The following is a 21,955-nucleotide window of genomic DNA, read 5'->3' as shown; positions in this document are numbered from 1 at the left end:
TGTACACAATGTGTAAAAGTGGGAAGCGAAACCAAATATCGGGATTGTCGCCAGAATGCGGATACGGGAGCGTAATTTTATTGTTCCCAGGGGTTACTCGTGTTTACACTCGGCTTCCTTAACAACAAGTCTTCTTCATTAGTCGATGATTTTGGCCCCTTTGCAGCATCCTTGAGACACCGCACGTAAAAGATAAGAGTGCTGCTGTTAGCCATTTGGGTTGATGTATGCGTGTGAAGTATAGATTTGGCATATTTTTTACCTTTCATAAATAATACATAAGTAATTGTTTTTATATGTAACCTATGAATAAATTTAAGTAGAATTTTTATTACGTACTATATTTTACTTCTAAATATGAAGAAATATATTGTTGTTATGTATGAAGAAATTTGTTATTTCTTAAAATATATTTTTATAAGAGAGGTGCAGCTGAATTGATAAACGATGAATTGGTTAGTGGGTAAGATATTTTGAGCAGTATTTATTGATTTCAAGAGAGCTTTTGAATCAGACGACAGATGTGAAAGAAAAAAAATATAGTGAATGATGTAGTGCTAACCTGATTTAAAATTATTTAAGAAAAGGAAAACATAATTTTTTTATAAAACGATGTACTGCAAGGATCTAAGCCGGAATCGTTATTATTTATAATATAATGTGAGGGAATATTATATACAGTGTCTAATATTTATTTTTACAGTTCCTGGCCAAAGCCATCCACCTGGGTATCTATTAATTCGTTTTCCCTTTTATTTATTTATTTTTTAGGGGAAAAAAAAGAAAGAGAAAAAAAACTTTTTGTTTCTTATTAAGTTAGCTAGCACTTTTTTTTTAAATATTCATGTTACCTTATTAAGATTTTTAACTAATGGGCTAGAATGATTTTTATTTCTGTCATGGTAATTTATTTTAAGAAGTAATCGAAGTAATCGTGTAAAGTGTCTATTTTTAAATCTTTATGTATATTTGAGTTTCGGACAAATCATTGAGCATTTGTCGCCATTTTTAGCGCAATATTTTGTTGCGTTTGTAGTGTTTTTTAATAATTACGACTAAGTATACGGGGGAGGAATGTTATATGGAAGCGTGGGTCTTTATTAAATATTAATATTCTCAATTAATTCGCATTAAATGGATATTTTGAGTGAAATACAGATGCACTTTGGAGAAATCAGATATGGGATAAGTTGCCACTTAGAAATAATAATATAAGTTGACACTTTGAAATCAGATATGGGATAAGTTGCCTCTTCTATATGATTTTCAACTACCCGTTTTCACTTGAATATTTTACATACACTTGAATATTTTACATACATAAAAATAAAATCAGTAATTATCTCGAGGGAGAATTGTCAGATTTTGAAATATCATTTTGGAAATATCAGAGCAAAATTCAATAAACAGAATAACATATTTTAACTCGTTCAAAGCGAAGTCATATCAGATCAACTCTAGCTATTTATTAAAACTATTTTAAGCTGCAAAAAATGTAACAAACATATATGTAATATGTTGTTCTAACATACGTATCTATTTTTTTTATAAATACAGAATCGTTGATTAATTTATTAAAATCTATAATTGGTTTTAAGGTTGCCTAAATGTATAATTTAAAATTTATTTTTAAATTAACATATACAATATTCTCTATAAGCTCTAGTAGATCATTAAAAGGAAGTATTAAAATAATATATAAACGACGTACCTCGATTTTAATTAATTATTACGATATGTGAGATTAGGAAAATCTAAGAAATCCATATAATTATAATTATATAACAATTACTAATTCGGATCATCCAGATACCATAGAAATTAAAATAATACTTGGGATATAAACCACTCGTATTTCGTGCTGGTATTAAAAAAAAACTTTTAAATACTTATTTTTATTTTAACGATTTAAAATATATAATTGAATTATATTGCCATAAAATGTTAGAGAATTTGATGCAAAATATTTACCTAATATTTTTTTAATAAATAATATTTATTATGGGTTATACATATGTACACAAAATACGTTAATATATGTATTATTTATATAATATAACATATGTATGTAACAAAACATTTAAAATCCTTTTTATGTTAGCTATACATGATTCATCACCAAAAATTTTTAATGTTGAAATATTCTTGTATTATGTTATATAAATTCAACGATACGATTCATTGAAAAAATACCACAATAAAACATATATTAGATTTACATTCACCGCGACTTTTTGTCGTTTGTTAATTGTAAAGCACGACGGTTTGAAAGCACTCAATTCCAAAAATAAATAGTGACTGTAATACCCGGCCATAAAGATGCCACAAGACACTTGTATTGTTTTTCTTTGGCCCGAGTGTTTCGGTTTGATACGGCTTGTTTTAAAAATATTAACCTGTGGTATTTCTTCGGTTTATTTATTATTACCACTTAGAGAACGTACAAAATGAAAAAAAACTTGCCAAGCAGATGTAAAAAAGTGTACACAGAATACCTACACACATGAACTATAGTGAAAGTTTTCCAAGTACGCGCTTATAAAGCTCGCCTGGAAATTGCAATATTTCACTTATAAGCCGTAAACGGAATAATTGCTCATTGCCGATGTAAAAATGTCGTCAGCTAAGTATCAAACGGTAATAAACGTCAAATTTGATTGCTCAATGTAAGCGATATTTTTGTTGTTTAGCGCTATTGCGTTATAAATTCCTTTGTGTTGACATTTCCCAATAATTCTTCCCACAATGCGTATTGCACCCTAACATTTCACTGTTCTTAGACCACGGGCAGCTGCTTTGCTATAAATTTCGACCCAGCATGGCATTTTCTTGTATTTTTTGTATGTCAACCATATAATATATGCAGCTTCTTAAGCGTAAAGGTGTACCTAGATATAATACATGCTATATAGTCAACGTTTTCAAACATAAATATAAACTTCAAAGGAAACGCGCTCGACGTCATTCGAATTGAATGTTTAATTTTATAATATATATAACGCGAATGTATATCTTTTTTTATTTCATTATCACATAAGTCCTTGAATAAAAATAATTAGTTTTAACAAGGAGTGTTTATGCGGTACAAACTGCGGGGTAAATGAGGCGATGGACAATTGCTCTTGCAATTAAAGTGCCTGTGAACTTAGCTTTATATTCAATCGCTAATTGCAATTATATAGCTGTTTAAGTCTATATGCAAATATATGTTTTCTCAAGCGATTTTTATTATCCTACATTTAAGGTATCAGAGTGATGTATATATATTTATAAAAATAATTATTCTGATTTGTATTATATACTGTATGTATTTACCAATATTATTGGAAAATCAATACATAAAGACTTTGTGAAATTCTTTAATTATTGAACATAGTCACAATGGATCTCAAAATACATGAGCAAAGGAACGAATATCTTGATTTTAAAACCCATCGCGCGCAGTATCCGATAAATATTATGGTAACCATTTCATAAAAAAACAGTTTGTTTTAATCCTATATTTTTTAATAAGTACATTAGTGAAAACAATTTTTGCTTTAAATTTATGACACTAGCTTATCTGTTCCTAATGTTATTGACATCAGGGCCGCCGAGAGCGAACCTGAGCTCTGGAAAAACAATGATTCCGGGCCTCATGACAAAAATGGCACTGTATATATTTTTGATTATCGTAATATAATTTCTTAAATTAATAAATATAAAAATTAGTCACCGTTGCGACATATTTTCTGAAATCAAATTTGATGCAAAATATTTTAATTAGGCATTAAAAATTATTAAGAATATCTACTCATACTATTTATTTGATAATTAGTCGTGTTTTATTTGCTGCTCAGTGTTGCCATATAGTGAATTTCCATTCCAAGTCAAAAGCAATAAAAACGCTCGATTATATTAATTATTTTTAAAACAATATTACGAGTTAGAATCGAATAAAGCACATCTAAACCGAATTTAGTCCAATAGGAGAGCGCAAAAAACAATTATCCCTTCTAAGAAGTCAAAAATCCACGTCAAAAGCAGTGAGAACGTTCCCACTGCAATGTCCCCTTCCCCCCATTTCGGCAGGCCTGATTGTCATACATATAAAGTTCATTCGCAAAGAACAAACGGATCACTGAATGAACATCTCATGATATATTAATGGTGACAAATACTTTTGAGCTCTATTGTTTATCAAGTAATCGAAACTATTATATAATTAAAATTCCGATCGATCATAAAATATATGGGACTTCCTAGATTTTCCTAATATAACTGATAAATATTATGGTGAATAATTAAAATAAAATTGAGCTATTTTGTGCATAGTAATATCTATCGATTTTATGCTGTAGTCTATAATTACTTAAATATATATTACTGATTTACAGACTTTGGTTTCATTCTGGTGTCAATTATATTTAATTCGATGTAAGACTTTGGGCGAACGCCTTTTATGTTGCAATGAAAGATTTACAATGAATAAATAAATAAAATATAATATTATCTGGGCCAGTTTGTATGTAGAGGTATATGATAAAAACATTAAATAAATAAAACAAATATTCATTAGTAGGATCACTATATTTGAATGTCGCTTTTGATATTTCCAAATTTTCATTATATAATGTTTTGCAATATTGCTTGAAATACACAATAATAAAATTATACAAATATTACAAATCATAGTAGGGATATATACAGAGTTGAGCAATAAATATACAATTAAAAAAAAAGATGTATCATTATTTAACAAATATATGATACTAGGTGTGTTTTTGCTCGTTCTGTATATAATGTATAAATAAGTGCTCTAGCGATGTTTTATTATTATTAAATTTGCAGTAAATTTAATCAGTATATCATCAAGGAGATGACGACGCATTTAGCAAAATATGATATTAATATAAAACAAGGACATATTCCGATAACAATTTTTACATAATTATACACATTGTACATTTTCAGATTCATAAAATATATAACATTCATTATAAGATACAATACAATACAAAGTTTGAAAATATATACGTTATTAAATACACGTAAGTACGTACAAAACGAATTGAAATATCAAAAGTTGGCAAAAGAATTTTAAATTTGCAAATTTTATTCGCGTGATCATTGTATCTTAATTTTTTTTATTAAAATCTGTATTGTTTTAGATTGTTTCTGTTATCGATACTGTTACAAATTATTTCTTAATTCTAAAAATATATATTTATATGTATGTACTCAAATAACGGTAAGAATAATAAGGGTAAATTCCTCTGGTACTATTTACTTTACACAATAATTACTTATACACAATATTTACACTATTTCTGTTCTATTTATTTACACTTATATTTTAAATGTCACATTTTCTAATTGTCTATCACGTTTATTCGCTTCTAAATTTTAAATATCACTGATTTTTATTTGTATCAATGTTTCTATGATTTTATTTCGTAAAAATTTCATTTAGTAATCACAGAACATATCAGTCCGAACCGTTTTCACCTATTTGTTTAGAAGATTCACATTTATTTATTTTATTAAGTTTCTTCACGTATCGCACACTACTTTTGTCGTTTTATCTATCTAACGTATAAAAGACACTTTTTCTTATAAATTATTGGATTTATTTTTGTTTGAACTTATCACTCCTCGGACCTTATGCTAGTGAGGACTCAGCTCGGCTCAGAACCAGTAAAGGTCTTTCGACGATTCTTGAACTTGTGCTTCAAGACCTAAAACAAACATAACAAAGTTTATATAGCTGGGTAATAATAATGAAATGCGGTTGAAGATTTAATATTTAATGTAATAATATAAATGTCATTGCGTGTGTAGGATCATAACTTTCGGTCTATGCATCCGACAACAGAGGGTTGTTATATGTGACACTGTACAGGGGAGGATCGGATATATCACCCTACTGAAAATCGCCAACTACACGGTGAATACAAAATTTTATTGTATCTTATTTAAATGTATTTGATAAATAAAATATATTTATTTATGTGATTATGTGTTAATTCGATACTATTTTTTTGAAAAATTAAATCCAATCAATCAGAAAAAGTTTATACATAATGTGTTTTAGACAAGTTTTCTTAAGTCAACAACTTATTTTTGGGTACTTTTTATGAACAGTTTTACGTGTTATCTGTTTTTTTAGATATACACATACTAGATTTAAATAGAAATATATGAAAGAGAAAACTATTTAATTCTAAACCCTGTTTTATTTTAAATAAACGGTTTTTATAGGTATATATAAATATATCATTCAAAACTATCAATTATTCTTAATTTTCTGTAAAGAGGGTTGACTTATTTTATGTATTTATGTTATAAGATGCTTATCATAAAAATAAGATTAATTTATATGTAAAATTACACTCTGATTTTAGTTGAATTATATTTATTAGATAATCCCAAGATTAATATTGTTTCTTTTTAAATTAAGTCAATTGTGCTTTAGTCTGTGATACCTGAATATCTGTGTTATATATCTAGTGCACATCCGGTCCTAAAATTCTGATATTTAAAAAAATTAGTCCTCAAAATTAACGATGGCAGAATTTTTCCAAATTAACAATTTAGACAAAAATGCATATTATCTTCATTTGTTTAAAATATTTTGAACGGAAATTACGATATTAATAATAGTCCTGGCTGCAGAAATGAAAACAAATCTTACTCAAACTATGTCAGTTGGCCAAGAAATTAAATCAGAATTTTGACCAATAGGAGAGCGCAAAAAACAATTATCGTTTCGATATTACACTATGTTTTAAAACATATTGATATCACTATGGACTTCTGATATGAGATCATTGGTCAAAGTGTATTCAAACCGAATTTTCTCAATAAGAGAGCGCAAAAAACACTTCTCAGAAGTCAAAAATTCATGTCACAAGCAATAAAATCGTGTCGGCGCCATCGCAGTGGGAACGCTCGTTACCAAGCATTCCCACTTCGACGATTTTACACGATTTTATTGCTTTTGCCGTGAATTTTTGACTTCTGAGAAGTGATAATTGTTTTTGCTTCCTCCTATTGACCAAAATTCGATTTGAATACATTTTGTTCGATACTCTCATATCAATAAATTTTGAAATAAATAAATTTTGTTAAATTTTTATGCCCATCGCAGCATAGGAATAGCTGCTTTATATTTAATTTAAATGATATTTTAATATATTTTATTTCAGTATAAATACTTCACAAGAAGTGAGTTCTGGCACTTTTTTTTATTTAAAAAGACGCTCTGGTTCTACAACACGACAATGCACGTCCCCATGTGGCGAAATTAACTCTCAATAAAATCAAGGAGCTGAAAGATTTTATCACATCCACCTTATTCTCCAGTCCTTCCTACTATCATTTATTATGATTGACGCAACACTTTATAGAGGAAAAACATTGCAAAATGCACACGATGTAAAAAAGAGGTTTTTTGGAATATTTTGAATCATGTATGCTAATGAAAATAAAAAAAATGTTAAAGAGGTGGGATATCTTTAAAAGGAAATTATATATTAAATCAATAAAATAATATTTGATTTGATTTTTTGAGTTTCCTGATTTTACCTGACATTTTTGACAGAGCAAAAATTAAATTTTTTTTAATAAAAAAAATTTAATTTTTTTTAAAAACTCGATACAATTTTGTATAATTTATAAAGACGGAATAGCTTAATCCGTAACGTCTCAGATTAGTAACTCTGAGGTTGCCGGTTCGATTCCTGGCAGCGGTATTCAAATTTTTATTTAAAAAAATGCGCTATTATTAAAAAAAACGGCTCAGCTGCAGTGAAATATATTGATTATAAATTGTATAGCACATAATAATTTAAAAATAATAATATGTAACCGAATCCAAGACTTTTTCAGTCTGGTGGTTTTAATACTTACTTGTATGTATTCATTATGTCTGATTGGTACAGATTTGCCCGTTGCAACGCATTGGGCTTACGTCTGTCAGGTTACAACGGAAGATTTAATAAAAATAAAATAAAAATTTGAACAGATATAATCAAGAGACTAAAAAATCACTTTTAAATAGTTATTCATATTTTTTTGGTTCAAAATATATTTTTTTAATAACAGACTACTGATTTTATGTATGATCATTTTTAGCAAATTTAAACATTTTTTTGTAACACGTTTACTTTGATAAATTAAATTCATCGACACAAAAAACTATGAGCTTTCAAAGCCAAATTGTGTATTTTCCCTAAATTCCAATAGTATAAAATTTAAAAGCTCTTAAAAATAAGTCGTCGCGAGTTAAGTACAAGCACCTTGTAGTGGATGGAATGCGGACCGCCATGACAATATTATATTGCTCACCGCCCCTTTTCAGACAGGGGATGTTTAGGGGAGGGCGACGCAAGGTGTCGCTTGAGACCTTTCGTCCAAGCAAGTTGGCGTAGAGTCAGTCACTCAGAAACAGCTATCATGAATGTAGACTCCGACACCCGGTGATATATTGTCGAAGATATTTGCATGCCGGCCATGGAAATCTTGACGTGCGTTAAATTGTTTGCTCCGGCAATATTTTTCACTTTGTTCAGATAATGCGATAAAATCTCCAAGAGAACTTTGCCACTATGCAACTTTGCACGTATGCATTGAATATATGGACGAACGTCATGAATGTACACATGATGTCGTGCAGTTGAAAGATTACGTAAGACACTGTAAGGATCTCACAGGAGTTGGAAATCTTAAGTAATTATATTGTACGGACTTGAACGAGAAATAAAAAGCTCGAAAATATGCCTAGTGCATTATAATTTAAAACTGTAAATCAAAAATAATAATTAAACACTAATAAAAAAAAAGTGAATTTTCACTCGATTATAAACATTGCTATTTTTGCTGTATCAGTCGTAGTAACGTTGTGTTTGCTTCTTAATCACCGAGTCGCTGTGGAACTATTGCTGAAATTCGTCGACAACTTATTTCCGTTTATGGCACGTAAAATGAGGTAAAATGATGTTGTGAATTTAATGGAGTAATGACAAATGAGTGAAGGACCATCCATTGTCACTGATAAAATCACTAATATGAGAATACATAATCTAAGAAAACATAATAAAATTATATATTAATCACTAAATTCGATCTCCAAGACACGATACAAATTAAAAAAACATTGAATATCATATGGAATTCAAATCCTAGTCTTTCATTTACATTGTGAGGGTCATACAAACATGTTTGAGTGTGTCCAGTTTTTAATAATGATATTAATAGCAAGGATTCTTTTAGTCGCATTTGATCTTTAAATTATACAATTACAAACACAAACATAAATTTCTGCATTAAATTCAATATATCAATTAAGAAGACGTTAGAAGTGGTGCTATACATGTACATCTAAACAATGCACTTAAATTAATGTTAAATCAAATGCTTCATTACTATTTTTCGTAACTCTAATATCAAATTGGAATACAAAACAGTATTACAATTAATTATCCTTAGTTTAATTTGATTAAATGTATATTATTTATATATGAAATATGTAATATACATATACAATAATGTGTTACGCACATTCAGTTTATATGATATATGTTTTAATTAATTTTGTAGTAATAATGGATGTGAGGCATGGAAATTGTAGTTGATGGTATGTGTATAGGGAAGGTCGCCCTCATTTCTCGGAGAGAGAGAGAGAGTGAGAGGGCAGGGTGAAAGGGCGGAAAGCTGGACAGGTTATTTATTATCGGAGGGTGTCGTCCACTGTACCATTATTAATTTGGAGCCGGAGAGTTACCTGTACAAGGGTCCAGAACTCATCCCAAAGTCTGCGTAGACGACCTCTACAAGAATTCCGACCGAAAACTATTTACTGCTTCGTAAATTCGTTCTCATTTTTTTTTCTACATATAAAATGTCGGTTAATATATATATTTATAATATAATAATAAAAACTGTTTTAATCACCTAAAAATTATTGTTTTTACTTAGTGATCTTTAATAGAAAAAATGTATTCTAAATCAATCTTTGCTAGCATTAAAAAAATTGTACTTAACTTCAAAAGCAAGTAATAAATAAATCGCCTAGAATCTAGGCGATTCATCAATGGCTAGGCCCTAGATAGAGACAATTCAATCTTAAAAATATTTTTAACAGTTTCATATTTTATACATACAAATATAAATAAAAACAATTATATATATATATATATTATATAAAACTGTATAATCTTATGTAGATTACAAAGCTTGATACAGTTAACTGTCTTATATATATTTTTAACAAATATAAAAGATCTGTATAAAATTATCTAAAATTCATTGTTCAAAAGAAGAATGTATTTTACAAAAAAATGATATACAAATGACAATTGTTCATCAGAATAAATATTTTAAAACCATATTGTATACATTTTACGTACAGTTGAGCTGTTTATATTATTTGTTTGTGTTGTTAACGTGTTTTCAGTATCAATTACAATAAATATTTCCTCATACTAACATATCATCGCATAATTCTGGGGATATATGTATTCAAGGGTGGAAGTTTGCCTAAGTTATGGATCTCCATTCTTGTAAAATAGTTTGAAACGGAACGATATTGTATTTTATAATTTAAATAGCAGCATTTATACCTGACATAAAACTCATTTTTTACATCATTGTGAAATGCTGCGAACGTTTTGAATGAAACGGAACATTTATGACAAAATTTTACGAAATCTTCGAGTTTTATGTTAGATTTGGTAGTGAAATTAACTCTTCAAATCGTCGTTCCGATAAAGGATTTATTAACGAAACGCGATTTTGGTTTAAAATATTGCCTGTTAGAACTGAAATGGCGAAATTTATATCTAATAAAATATGTTATATTATTTTTCGTATTCGTGAAATGCTGCGAACGTTGCGAATGGAATAGACCGTTTCTACCTAAATCAATTGTACAATACAACCTATGTGTAATTGTTAAAGGTTCGTCAGCTATTATTGTTTAACGGTTTCAAAGCAGATGTGCAAATTTTTTGGGAAGTTCACGTTTTCAGTAAAAGATTAATTTCTATCCGATGTAATATTTTTTAGCATTTTTACTTCTTCTTGAAATTTTTTATACATACTTTTATATACCTAATATGAACGATATTCATCCGTGAAATGATGTGTTGCACCCATTAAGAGTGAATAAGAACATAAAATTAAATGAAGAGTGAGCTTTAAATACTTGGACTATAGACTTAAGTTCAACAAACATATAACTGAATTCTGGTCAAAAAGGCTTGACGCCATTGTGGCTTTGAAATCAATATTTTACAGAAAGAGTAAGCTAACTATAAGAAATGAAATATTAGTCTATAAATATTTTATCAGACCGGTTCTAACTTTAGCTTGTCCAGTGTGGAAAGAGTCGAGTAATACTAATTTCAATAAACCTTAAATTATTTAAAACGAAGCCATAAAATAACTATATTATATTATACACTATTTTATACCAACATTAATAAACTCCATACCAGATATTTAATTCCTAACATTAAAACACTATAAAAGTATCTTGCGAGACTATTTAAGTCCACTAATCTCAAGAATCGGTGATTACGTAAAACAAAACTTAAATTCAAATACAAACATAAAATTCCTAAGCAATTTGATGCAGTTAGTTAATGAATAAAATAAATAAATCTGAATGTGTTATATTTTATATGCATAATTTTTATTTCTCTCTTATTTTTAAAATTTGCGAAAGGTTTTATGTATTTTTCCTTAAATTAAATTATAGTTACGGATAATTTATTAGTTCATTTAATATGTACATATGTATATTTTTGAAATAAACTTTTATAAAAATAAATCCTGTAGATGAAGAAAATCTAGGAAAATCTAGTCTGTGATGATCGATAGGAACAATAATTATTTAATAATATCTAATTTCGATCATCCTGAAAGGTTCATATGGAATTCAAATCCAGGTCTTCCAGGTATTTATCACCAAGTATTTCTCAACAAGCTAACTTTTTACTTCTGTACTCAATGATACTAAGAAAACAATACAATTTACTTTTAAATAAATCGTGTTGTTTATAGTATCATTTAATCAAAATCGGTAACCCATAAAAATGAAGTTGTAACGCAGGTGTTGCTTTATAAATTTCTTTATGGATCGATTTGAGGGTGAGGATTGTTTACGTTTTCCTCGCAAAGTATCAGATCTCAATCAATAAATGTATATTTGGATTTAAAATTGATATTATTGGAGAAGAGTAATAATTTTTTCAATACTATTATTACTGTCGAAGACAAGGAGAAAGATTGTTATATATATTTGTTGGAATATGGTTGGAATAAGTTATCAATAAACCCAACTATCAATAATTAGACCAGCTTAATTAATTCACTGGGAAAAAAAGTACTTACAAATGACTGAAAAAAACTGAAAATACGCAAACTAAGACAGTTTGAATGGGAAGTCATGAGAGCAATCAAAAAAATTTGTGTTCGTCAATGTCAAAAATGGTTCAAAAGATTTAAATTTTTAAAATTTTAGTGTAACACCAAAAATCATTAATGATTACCAGAATTATGATTCTTTTTTGAAAAAATAAAGCTGGTGAAATGAGATTCTCATATGCATTGGCACAAACAACGAAAGAAGATGAAAAAAATACATTTAAATGCATACTTGCGTAAGATGACATAGTATGTCATCTTAGGCTATGTTACCATATGTCTTCTTACCCAGAAACGTATAGAAATAAAATGAAGGTTATGATTACGCAAAAACCTATAAATTACATTAAAATCCACTAAAGTTAAAAATATATTAAAACATAAAGAATCACATGGTGTATGGTATTCATCCAAAAGTGATAAAAAAAACAAATATTTGCAAAGCCATTTTGCCAAACATTGAAGCAACACAATGAATTGGTGCGCACTGTCCACTGTGTTTGTTTGTAATATTATTGTTGTACCATCTGTGTGCATTGCTTAAACTATATTTCAAGATTCTTACGGTAATATTTTAAGAGATGTCATTTTATCGGGTAGGTCATCTTAAGCAGAACTCGCATATGTTTCATACGTCTTCAAAACGAGGTAAATTGAAACATTTTTACAAACTTGAATTCACACACTATATATAATATATTTTATAATTTTACCATTAAATATCCAAAATGTATATATTAAATATTTACATAATTCAATTAATTGCTTTTAGTCTTTATTGTGCTTTAGTGCGCTCAAGTTTAGACCTTTGAATCCGTATTGGCAATAATGCCCGAGGACTTGGACGTACTTGGAAATTAAAGTTTCGGACGGTCTCTTACAATGGGTAGATAATGGATAAATTACTCTGCGGAATGTTAAATCGGGCCGGACCGAGGGGTTGGAAACATTCCAACTATATATTATAATAATAGCGGGGGGAGGGGCAAGGCGGGTTTAATGACAAATTTCGGAAGCGGCCCGGAAAAATGGCGTCGCGCTAAATTAAAATAAAAAATTGCGAGTTGTTTGACGGCGAATTGAGTCGATTAAGCGGGCCTGGTTGCGGCCCTGCGCGACGGAACAGGTTCGTGTGCAGTCCGCCCCTGGGCGGCAGCTATCACGCACGTACAATGTTGTCAAGCCGAGCGGCGTGGGGTGGGGGTGGGGGTGTGGTCAGCTCTTGTGATTGGTCGTCGTGCGATCGATCGCCACTGGCCCGCGCTCGCCACACTACACTACATTTCACAAAAACACATTTAATTCTATACACTTGCACCACCGATGCCTTCAATATCTCCAACTTGATCTTACATTCGATTGAAAATTAAATTATTTAAATAAGAGGTTTTCACAAATTTTCATAGTATAAGCAAATGAAAAGCGGTTCGGAAAATTCTCTGAGAGCTTTCCTAAGATCTTAAATTTCTTATAAGATTAATCAAATTTAATTGATACTACTCTTATGTCTCATATAAATCATATAAACAAATTTTTAAAGCTGATCCATGTTTCTTTCAGATAATTATTAACTGTGTTGAATGATTTAGTTGCTTAGTAAGTTTCAAATTTATGTGATTATGATTTGCCTAAACACCTTTAAATATTGTAAATTTGTGACAATATTTAATATTTTTTACGTCTTAATTTTTTTGAGAATATTGCCCTAGTTTTAAAAAAACATGAATCAACAGAAGTTATTTAAATACAGCTGAGATGGTGTAATTTTTTAACATTTCCTCAATAAAGACTTTTGCCAAAGTATTGCTAAACACAGACGAAGAAATAAAAATAAACATAATATCATTCGATACGTAGATGACAGTTGAGAAAGTTTGCAAACGCGTATTACTAAAATAACAGAAGCCTGTAAAATATAGCACAAAAAGCCATTCGGAGTTTTAATATAAAATATTTGTATATGGGATACAATCTTGGCGATGTCTGGGAGCATACACTAGTGATAAATTCCGGATCGAAAAAGCAAAGATAATAAAAATATCCTTTGTGGGCGATCACATATAAGACAATTAAGCGTTCACAATCCCTCTTTATGTGAATATATTGTATATACAAACGCTTGCTTAATGCTGACTAAACTATAATTAATCAACTCTTACACCTTCATCTAAAGCAAGATAAAAAAATACATACATTTATAATTATATATGTGTCTTTTGTATATCAATAAAATAATTTCTCAAGTTTCCATAAGTAAAATCATTGTGTTAAATTAATAATAAATAACAGTGTTATGTCCCAAATAATGCAAAAGAAGGTAAGCCTCTTTTCGATTATATATTATATATTAATATAAAACTGGCATAAAATCATAAAAATATAAAATATAAGATCATTCAGTTTTTAAGCTTTAAGGTATAAATATCATATGTATATTTATAGTCAAGCAAAAACATGCATACATAATTAAAACTTTTTTTTAATATTGACGAAGTAAATTCATAAATAATATAATAAATAGTACATATTAAGGTGTATTATAGATCATAATTTAAAAAAATTAGGAACATTGTAAATTATTGTTGAAAAATTACAAATTAAAGAAATGTGTTTTTATAATGCAGAATTTAAATTTACATATTTAATTGCAAATATTACAAAATAAACTGAAGTAAAATATATTAGTGTTGTTGTTGCAAAAAAAATTTATACCTAAATAAAAAGTAGCAAAATATTTTACCCGATTTTTAAATATTTGTTATGATTTTAATTGTAGTCCTGTTATTAGATTAAAATAAAATATTCGCTAATAAAATTTATTAAAAATATACTATAAATAAAATCAAATCCAATAATCACTTTCTATGAAATTTTAACGATATATTAAACCCTAATATTTACAGCTTTCTTTAGTAAAAGCTTAAACATAATCGCATATTATGATCAAAATCTTCAAATAACCCTTTAGTAATTAACTATGGGATTAAGCCAATATGTTTTCAAAGAAAGGGTATGTACAATATAATAGTGTCTGATTTATGGCTCGATATATCGATGGCTCTTAAAAATCTGGAGCCAAAAACTGACTGTAATATATACGACTGTTTTAAGTGTGAATATAAAATACACATACGAAACGAAGATCTAATACATGCGTAGTTTAAAAACATGGATCTTTTTTTTCATTTGTATATGGTTATTTTATATATACTATATTGTAATTTTAATTTAATAATTTTTATTAGTTCATTCAGGTACTCTTTTTTTTTAGATCCATAAACAAAATGGTAAAGCCTTTGCTAGTATCAATAATTTTCACTCAATAGTATAATTTTGATAGTTAATTTACACTGGAAAATCTTAAAGGAAACAATCTTTCATTAATTTTATTTTCAACTATTCGCGTATAATATATCTCTAGTTACTTTTACACGAGTACAAGATTTGTTATATTATGATAAAAACATTTTTTTTAAATTAAGTTTAATTAACTAAGATTAACCATTCAAATATAACTAGATTTTTTCATAGGTAAATATTATGATATAAAGTAAAATTCCGTGGTAGATAATCAGGTAAAAGTTTCAGCCCACGCTACATATACTTATATATTAATAATAATAATAAACATCCCTCGCGATGCGAAACATAAAGTGAAGTCGTTCGAAAGTTATTTAAAGCAAAATAATACAAGGCAGAAATTACCGAAAATTTTCATACAATCTCCTTTCGGGCGAAAAAAGGAGCACACCTTCAAACGACTCGCCGCCGAATTTTCTCCCCTCTCGAGAATAATAGATAATATTAAGTAAAACGAGGGGGTGTTTGAAGGTTTTCGGCAATAATACCGTCTTTTCTTCCTTTTCACGTCAATATAAAGGCATTGTGGGGAGCGCTCGACGGGGGGGAAATTCGCCTTTATATTGCCTAATGCTTTTGATGGAAAATCGATGCGAATTTATCGCGGCTACAATTTTAAAGCACGCCCCTCTTATCGAACTTTACATGGCATGTGGGGGTTTCTAACGTTAACTATAAACGTCGGCGATATCTATAATTTGCGAAAAATATCTAGAAAACACGTTTTATGTACATTCGGGCCCGGTTCGTGTATCAAAGTACTTGTAAGTACACAGCTAACCACGTTCTGCCGTTTCACGCTATCAAAGAACAAATTTCACTCGAGCATGGTTTACTTAAAAAAATACAATAAAATTTAATAAACGTCTCTACGAGTTTTTTTCTTGTTTGCAGAAAAATTAATAGGTAGTATACATATATAATTTTTAGTTATTTACTGTTTTATTCAGAGAAGTACATATTTAAGCTTTCGATGTATTAATTCGAATTAAAACAACAATCAAGCCATTTTTTATACTAGTTATTTTTTCATTAATAAAAAATGATGAAAAGTTATAGATTACCTTTTAATTTTTGAAATACCAATTAATTACATAGGAGAGCAAGATAGTTTTAAAAAACTTGTTTGATTAAGACCTTCCTAGTTCATACAATACATACTTTTATTTACATATAATTATTTACCGAGGTGAGAATATCCCTTTGTAGGATTTTTAAATGTAGTTGTATTTGTCATTGTTGAACTTATAACCCATTATCTATTTTATCTTAATTTAATAAAATGTACGATAAATGTTGCTATTTATTTGATATGTACGTAAAAATATAATGTATATTTTGCAATACACGCAAAAAAATCAGCTCTGAAAATAATTGGCAAACAAACTAAAGTGTTTTTATTTATAGTAGGTATAACCAAAGTGGTATTTGGCATTGGATCTTGTGTGCAAAAAGGCGGAATTAGCAAAAAAGGGGGCTAATGCCGACGGACTTAGTATTCATAGGCGCGCGCCCATAAAAACCGAATCAAAACCGAGGACCTTGTTGCGGTTCTCCTGAAACGTCTTGGGGTGAACAGTATGCCTTTTATAACATCTTTTTAGCCAGTCACATAATTGACCATGGGAATTTTTCAAGGGAAACCATCTAGAAAACTCGTTTGTTTCATGGATAAAGAGAGCATAATTATATTTGACAATCATAGTAGGGTTTTAAAAAATAAAATATACAATTACATGATATTGCTTAAATTATTATATTAATCTTAACATTCAATAACCCACGTCAATAATACAGTTTAAAATTTTAATTGTATTCAGAGAAAATTGGGTCAAAATTTATCTAATTATTGATTATCATAAAATATATTTTTTTTAATTTAACTTATTTTACACGAATTATGATTATCATATCTGAGTTACAAAAAGGTGGTTCAGTTAAATATATACGATTTAGTTATGAGTGTTGTCTAAACGTTTGTCGTTTTTGACGGTCCGTTCTGTGAAGGTTATTTGGGAAAAAAGCGAGCACGCTTGAAAATGTGGCGCGGCCAGTTGGACCGCTGAGACACCGCGGTCTTCGCAAAAACACCCCTGGACAAGCCTTTGATACCGGCCGACTGAATTTCTTATACGGCCGCCCGAAACTAACAAACATTCTTAGCGATAATTTTGCAAAATGAACACTACGCTCGTAATCGGATATCGTTAAAAAAAAGCACGAAAGAAATGCACAGGGGCTACAATTAAATGCGCCACTGCAAGCATAGAATTTGTATAATTAGGTGTCCGTCTAATTATACAAATCAATCTAAAATATATTTGATATTGAATATATATACGTATATATAACACATTATGGGAATGCGTTACTGTTATTCAGTAAACCGGTGTTACCGAAAAATCCGTATAAATTACTTATTTTTCGGTAAATTTTAAAAATATTTTTTAATGTAGTTTTATTTTTAAACTACGATATTATGTGTTGTTGTGACGATATTTGCAGTAGACAAGATCGAAACGTGATTTTATTCATCTCGAAAATCATGAAATTTTGGATCTGGAGATCTGTAGTATTACAAAAATTACAAATCAAGCTTAGCTTTAATGCTGTTAACTGTTATATTCCTAATATATAAGAAATGTTTTATAGTGTATTTATTGGACTAATAATTTTTAATTAACTTGTTCCATCATTGGATATTCCAATATTTGTGTATTTTACAGTTACATCAAATTTGTATTAATGAAATTTCATTAGAATTTTTTTTTACTCAAGTAACGCAACAAAAATAAAATAACAAAAAAAATGTTGAAATAAAAACAATAATATAGTGTATAGTTGATTTAAGACGAAATAAAGATGTGCTAGTTATTAGTCCAGAAAAATCGCCAGACTCTGAAGTATTAATGAGGGACAAGATTTAGCAAATTATATACCAAAAAAGGAAACGGAAAATCAACCATTTATAACAAACGATTTCAATAGAGAATAAAATTCAGAAAAAAACTACAATTATCTTGCAACAATTCAGCCAGCTAGTGTAGAATCAGAGAGAGTTTCTACCCAAATTAACAGTGGGTCTTTTAAATTTTAAATAGCGTAAATAATCGCATACATGCACTTCCATTCAGAAGCACCGACCGAAACTTAAAGGACTGAGAGAGCAGCCGATTCCCTCTTCACGTTAACTTTGCTGCATATATACAGACAATGCTACTAAAACATCACGTATTTATAGTAGAATTTATGTATTGAATGTATGTATATGAAGTGCCATCATTACGCAATGGGGAACCTGCCAAGTTATAATAGTAAAATTTTTACTAAAAAAATAAATTCAAATTATACAATTTTTATGTTATTACAATAATATTGCACATTTATTAATATGAATAATAATAATGACATTTATTTTTCCTTTTAATATGAATAATAAAAATAGATTTTATTCCTTTTTGTTTTAAAAACGTATCAAAATGTTTGTATCTAAATATATAAATATCGATAAAAAACTTCGATATTATACTACCTATGTTTTTAAAATATGATAGCTATCTTTACCGATATTATTACGGACTTTTGATATCAGAGCATTGGTCAAAGCGTATTTAAACCAAATTTTGTGCAATATGAGGGTGCAAAAACAATTATCCCTTCTCAGAAGTCAAAAATTTACGTCAAAAGCAATGAAATCAGTATGTCTGTACTTCTTTTTCCGCTTATTTGAGTAATGAGTTGACTTAGTTTGTATTTTGGACATTACATTAGGTCAAGTTGGGTTTGGTTAATTCGTGTATGTTAGGTTTGGCTTTGAGCAAAATATGAACGTTTCGCAACTCTCAAATTGAGTTATTAGCGCCTATCAGTTAAATTTCATTTTCGCTAGTAAAAATATATATCTACTTTTGAAAATATAACTTTACCAAAAAATACACATTCACTGTAACATCGGATGTAAGTAAATAATAATAAGTATGTAAATGTATATGTTACTACGTATGGAAAAGTTGAAAAAATATAATTTTACTAGCACCTGCTGATAAATTATATATTCACTAGTAAAAATATATATCTACTAGTGAAAATGTATTCCGATGTGATTTCACTGAAATGATATATTAAAAAAAATAGTTTTGGGGTATATGCGAGACCGTTTTTTTTAGATTTTTCTTTGAGGGATGACCCAAGAATTTCTGGTTTAGAATCAGGGACGTCTTTTCAGCTTTTTCCATAGAGGGGAGCAAAAGTTGACCAGTCAGTGGTCGTTTTTTTTTAATATTTCGATTTCATTAAGATTTATAGTATTTCATTAAATGACATGCATTTTCTGGCCAAATTCAAAAGGGAGCAAATCCCCCCACAAATGACGCCCCTGCATTTTAATAAAATATTATAAAATACAACAATTATAGTTGTGGGATAAATAATTAAATATATATTATAAAATGTTGTCAAATTCATAACGTTTGATGATAACGATTTGACAATTAAAATAAACGTGTTTTTAAATTATTGTTCTAATTAAATAAATTAGGATTAGATTGGAAAGTTTCAAGTGAATTAGTTCTAAATATTTTTTTTTGTATTTGTAGTAAATAGATTAATTTAACTATGCTATGTACTTTCCGTTGCTTATTCAACAGTTTGGAATATTTCATTTTCAAAATTTTTAAAATGCAAAAGGACGCAAGATAATTACGTTTTTAACTAAACTATAACTTGTAAACTTAATATCATGTAATGGTTACCATAAATAAATATTTAGAACATTATTTCGCGACATCCTGTACCGAACGCACATACGACCCGAATTCCTTCGCGAAATTTGCAAATAAAAACCGGCGGTGTGTCAGGATTGATTTTTAAGATGATGCTTATATGTTGCGGATGCGGTTCACGAGAATCGGTATAATTAAAAAAAATCTTTACATATACACGCATGACAATAATTAAATATAGGTCTAGTGATTCTAATAACCTATTATTAAAATATAGATAAATAGACAACTCACCGGCCATAGTGGGGTAACTAGAGTAGGCGGTCGTGTCCAAGGCGTGGGCATGACCATGGTGCGCGCTAGCAGCCTGTTCGTGTAATCTGCATGACGATGGTAAAACATAGCTATAAATAACATCAGCACAATGTTCACACATCATAATTATCATATAGGGCAAAAATGTGCGGGTCGGCCTAAAAAGAGATCGATCGCCAAAATACGGTATGATGTGTGTGAAAATTCTCACCTGGACGTGTGGGAGGTAGACCAGTCTACTGGCGGCTTGTACTGGGCGTGGTGAGGCAATCTGGTTGGAAGGAGGAGTCCGCCGTACTGTGCCATCGTATTGTGGTGGTGATGGTATTCGTGGACAGCTCTGAAAATGATGGAAAACATGAAAAATTGTTACACTGTTCCAATCTGATTTATTAGGTAGCACTTTGGTTTCATTTTTTAGGATTTTTCATTATATTATTGAAATGAAAATACTTTTATTTACATACGTAAACATTTCACAAAATTTACGTGAAATATTCAGAAAGTAAAGATACATCGCCACAAAATATTTCCAAAGCATTTTAATTTGAGATTCGCTTATTGTATCACGTAACCAAAAAAGTTCGTGCGGTTTTCTATATCAAAAATGAAACAAGGGCAGAAATTTTCAGAAAAAGTTTAATTCGTTAAAATAATTACCATCACGTTATATGCCTCTTTCCCAACGATATACAATTTTATAAATATATTATATGTGATAATCTAGCGATAATAGATTGGAGAAATGTTCAAAGAATATGGAGGTGACGTAGGATTTCCATCATATTTTACAAATATTTCCATAAGTGATCTTTGCAGTATAATATTATGCAATATCTTACAATAATAAAATTGCCTCTTTCAAAAGTAATGCATATTTTATAAGTTATAATTGCATAGAGTATATCTAAAATAAATTGTACTTGCATGATATTAAATCAGATGAGCTATCTGTTTAAATGTTTGAATAACATGAAATAAAAAAAGATCACATTGTTAGAATTTAAAATGTGCTTTTGCAAAATTTTATCTGAGTTTAAACACGTTTTTACACTAGATTCAATCGACATTTTAAAGGGATAAAAACATCACATAATAATAGAGAATGACAAAAAAGTGCTATATGATATAAATTTATTTATTTAAATTTA

At 29.0% G+C, this 21,955-nt stretch overlaps 1 protein-coding gene across 9 annotated transcripts in view; it reads right to left on the bottom strand.

The window, feature by feature from the left end:
- Positions 1–21,955, bottom strand: part of vg (transcription factor vestigial) — a 128,165-nt gene that overhangs the window by 20,464 nt on the left and 85,746 nt on the right. For 8 of the 9 annotated variants that reach the window (XM_088200490.1, XM_088200493.1, XM_088200498.1 and 5 more), the window contains 3 exons: positions 21,016–21,144; positions 20,784–20,869; positions 5,608–5,717 (listed from right to left, as the gene is read on the bottom strand). In XM_088200490.1, coding sequence (XP_088056616.1) covers positions 5,668–5,717; positions 20,784–20,869; positions 21,016–21,144 — 265 coding nt within the window. In that variant the 3' untranslated portion in view covers positions 5,608–5,667. Of the gene's footprint in view, positions 1–5,607; positions 5,718–20,783; positions 20,870–21,015; positions 21,145–21,955 lie in introns of those variants that run through there. The other variant, XM_088200497.1, reaches the window with a different exon arrangement.

Source organism: Plectrocnemia conspersa, unplaced genomic scaffold, assembly GCF_051122295.1.
Source record: "Plectrocnemia conspersa isolate PC_06_02 unplaced genomic scaffold, ASM5112229v1 ptg000012l, whole genome shotgun sequence".
NCBI lineage: Eukaryota > Metazoa > Arthropoda > Insecta > Trichoptera > Polycentropodidae > Plectrocnemia > Plectrocnemia conspersa.
The sequence above is the reverse complement of the archived record's forward strand: the minus strand, read 5'-3'. Positions and strand labels throughout refer to the sequence as shown.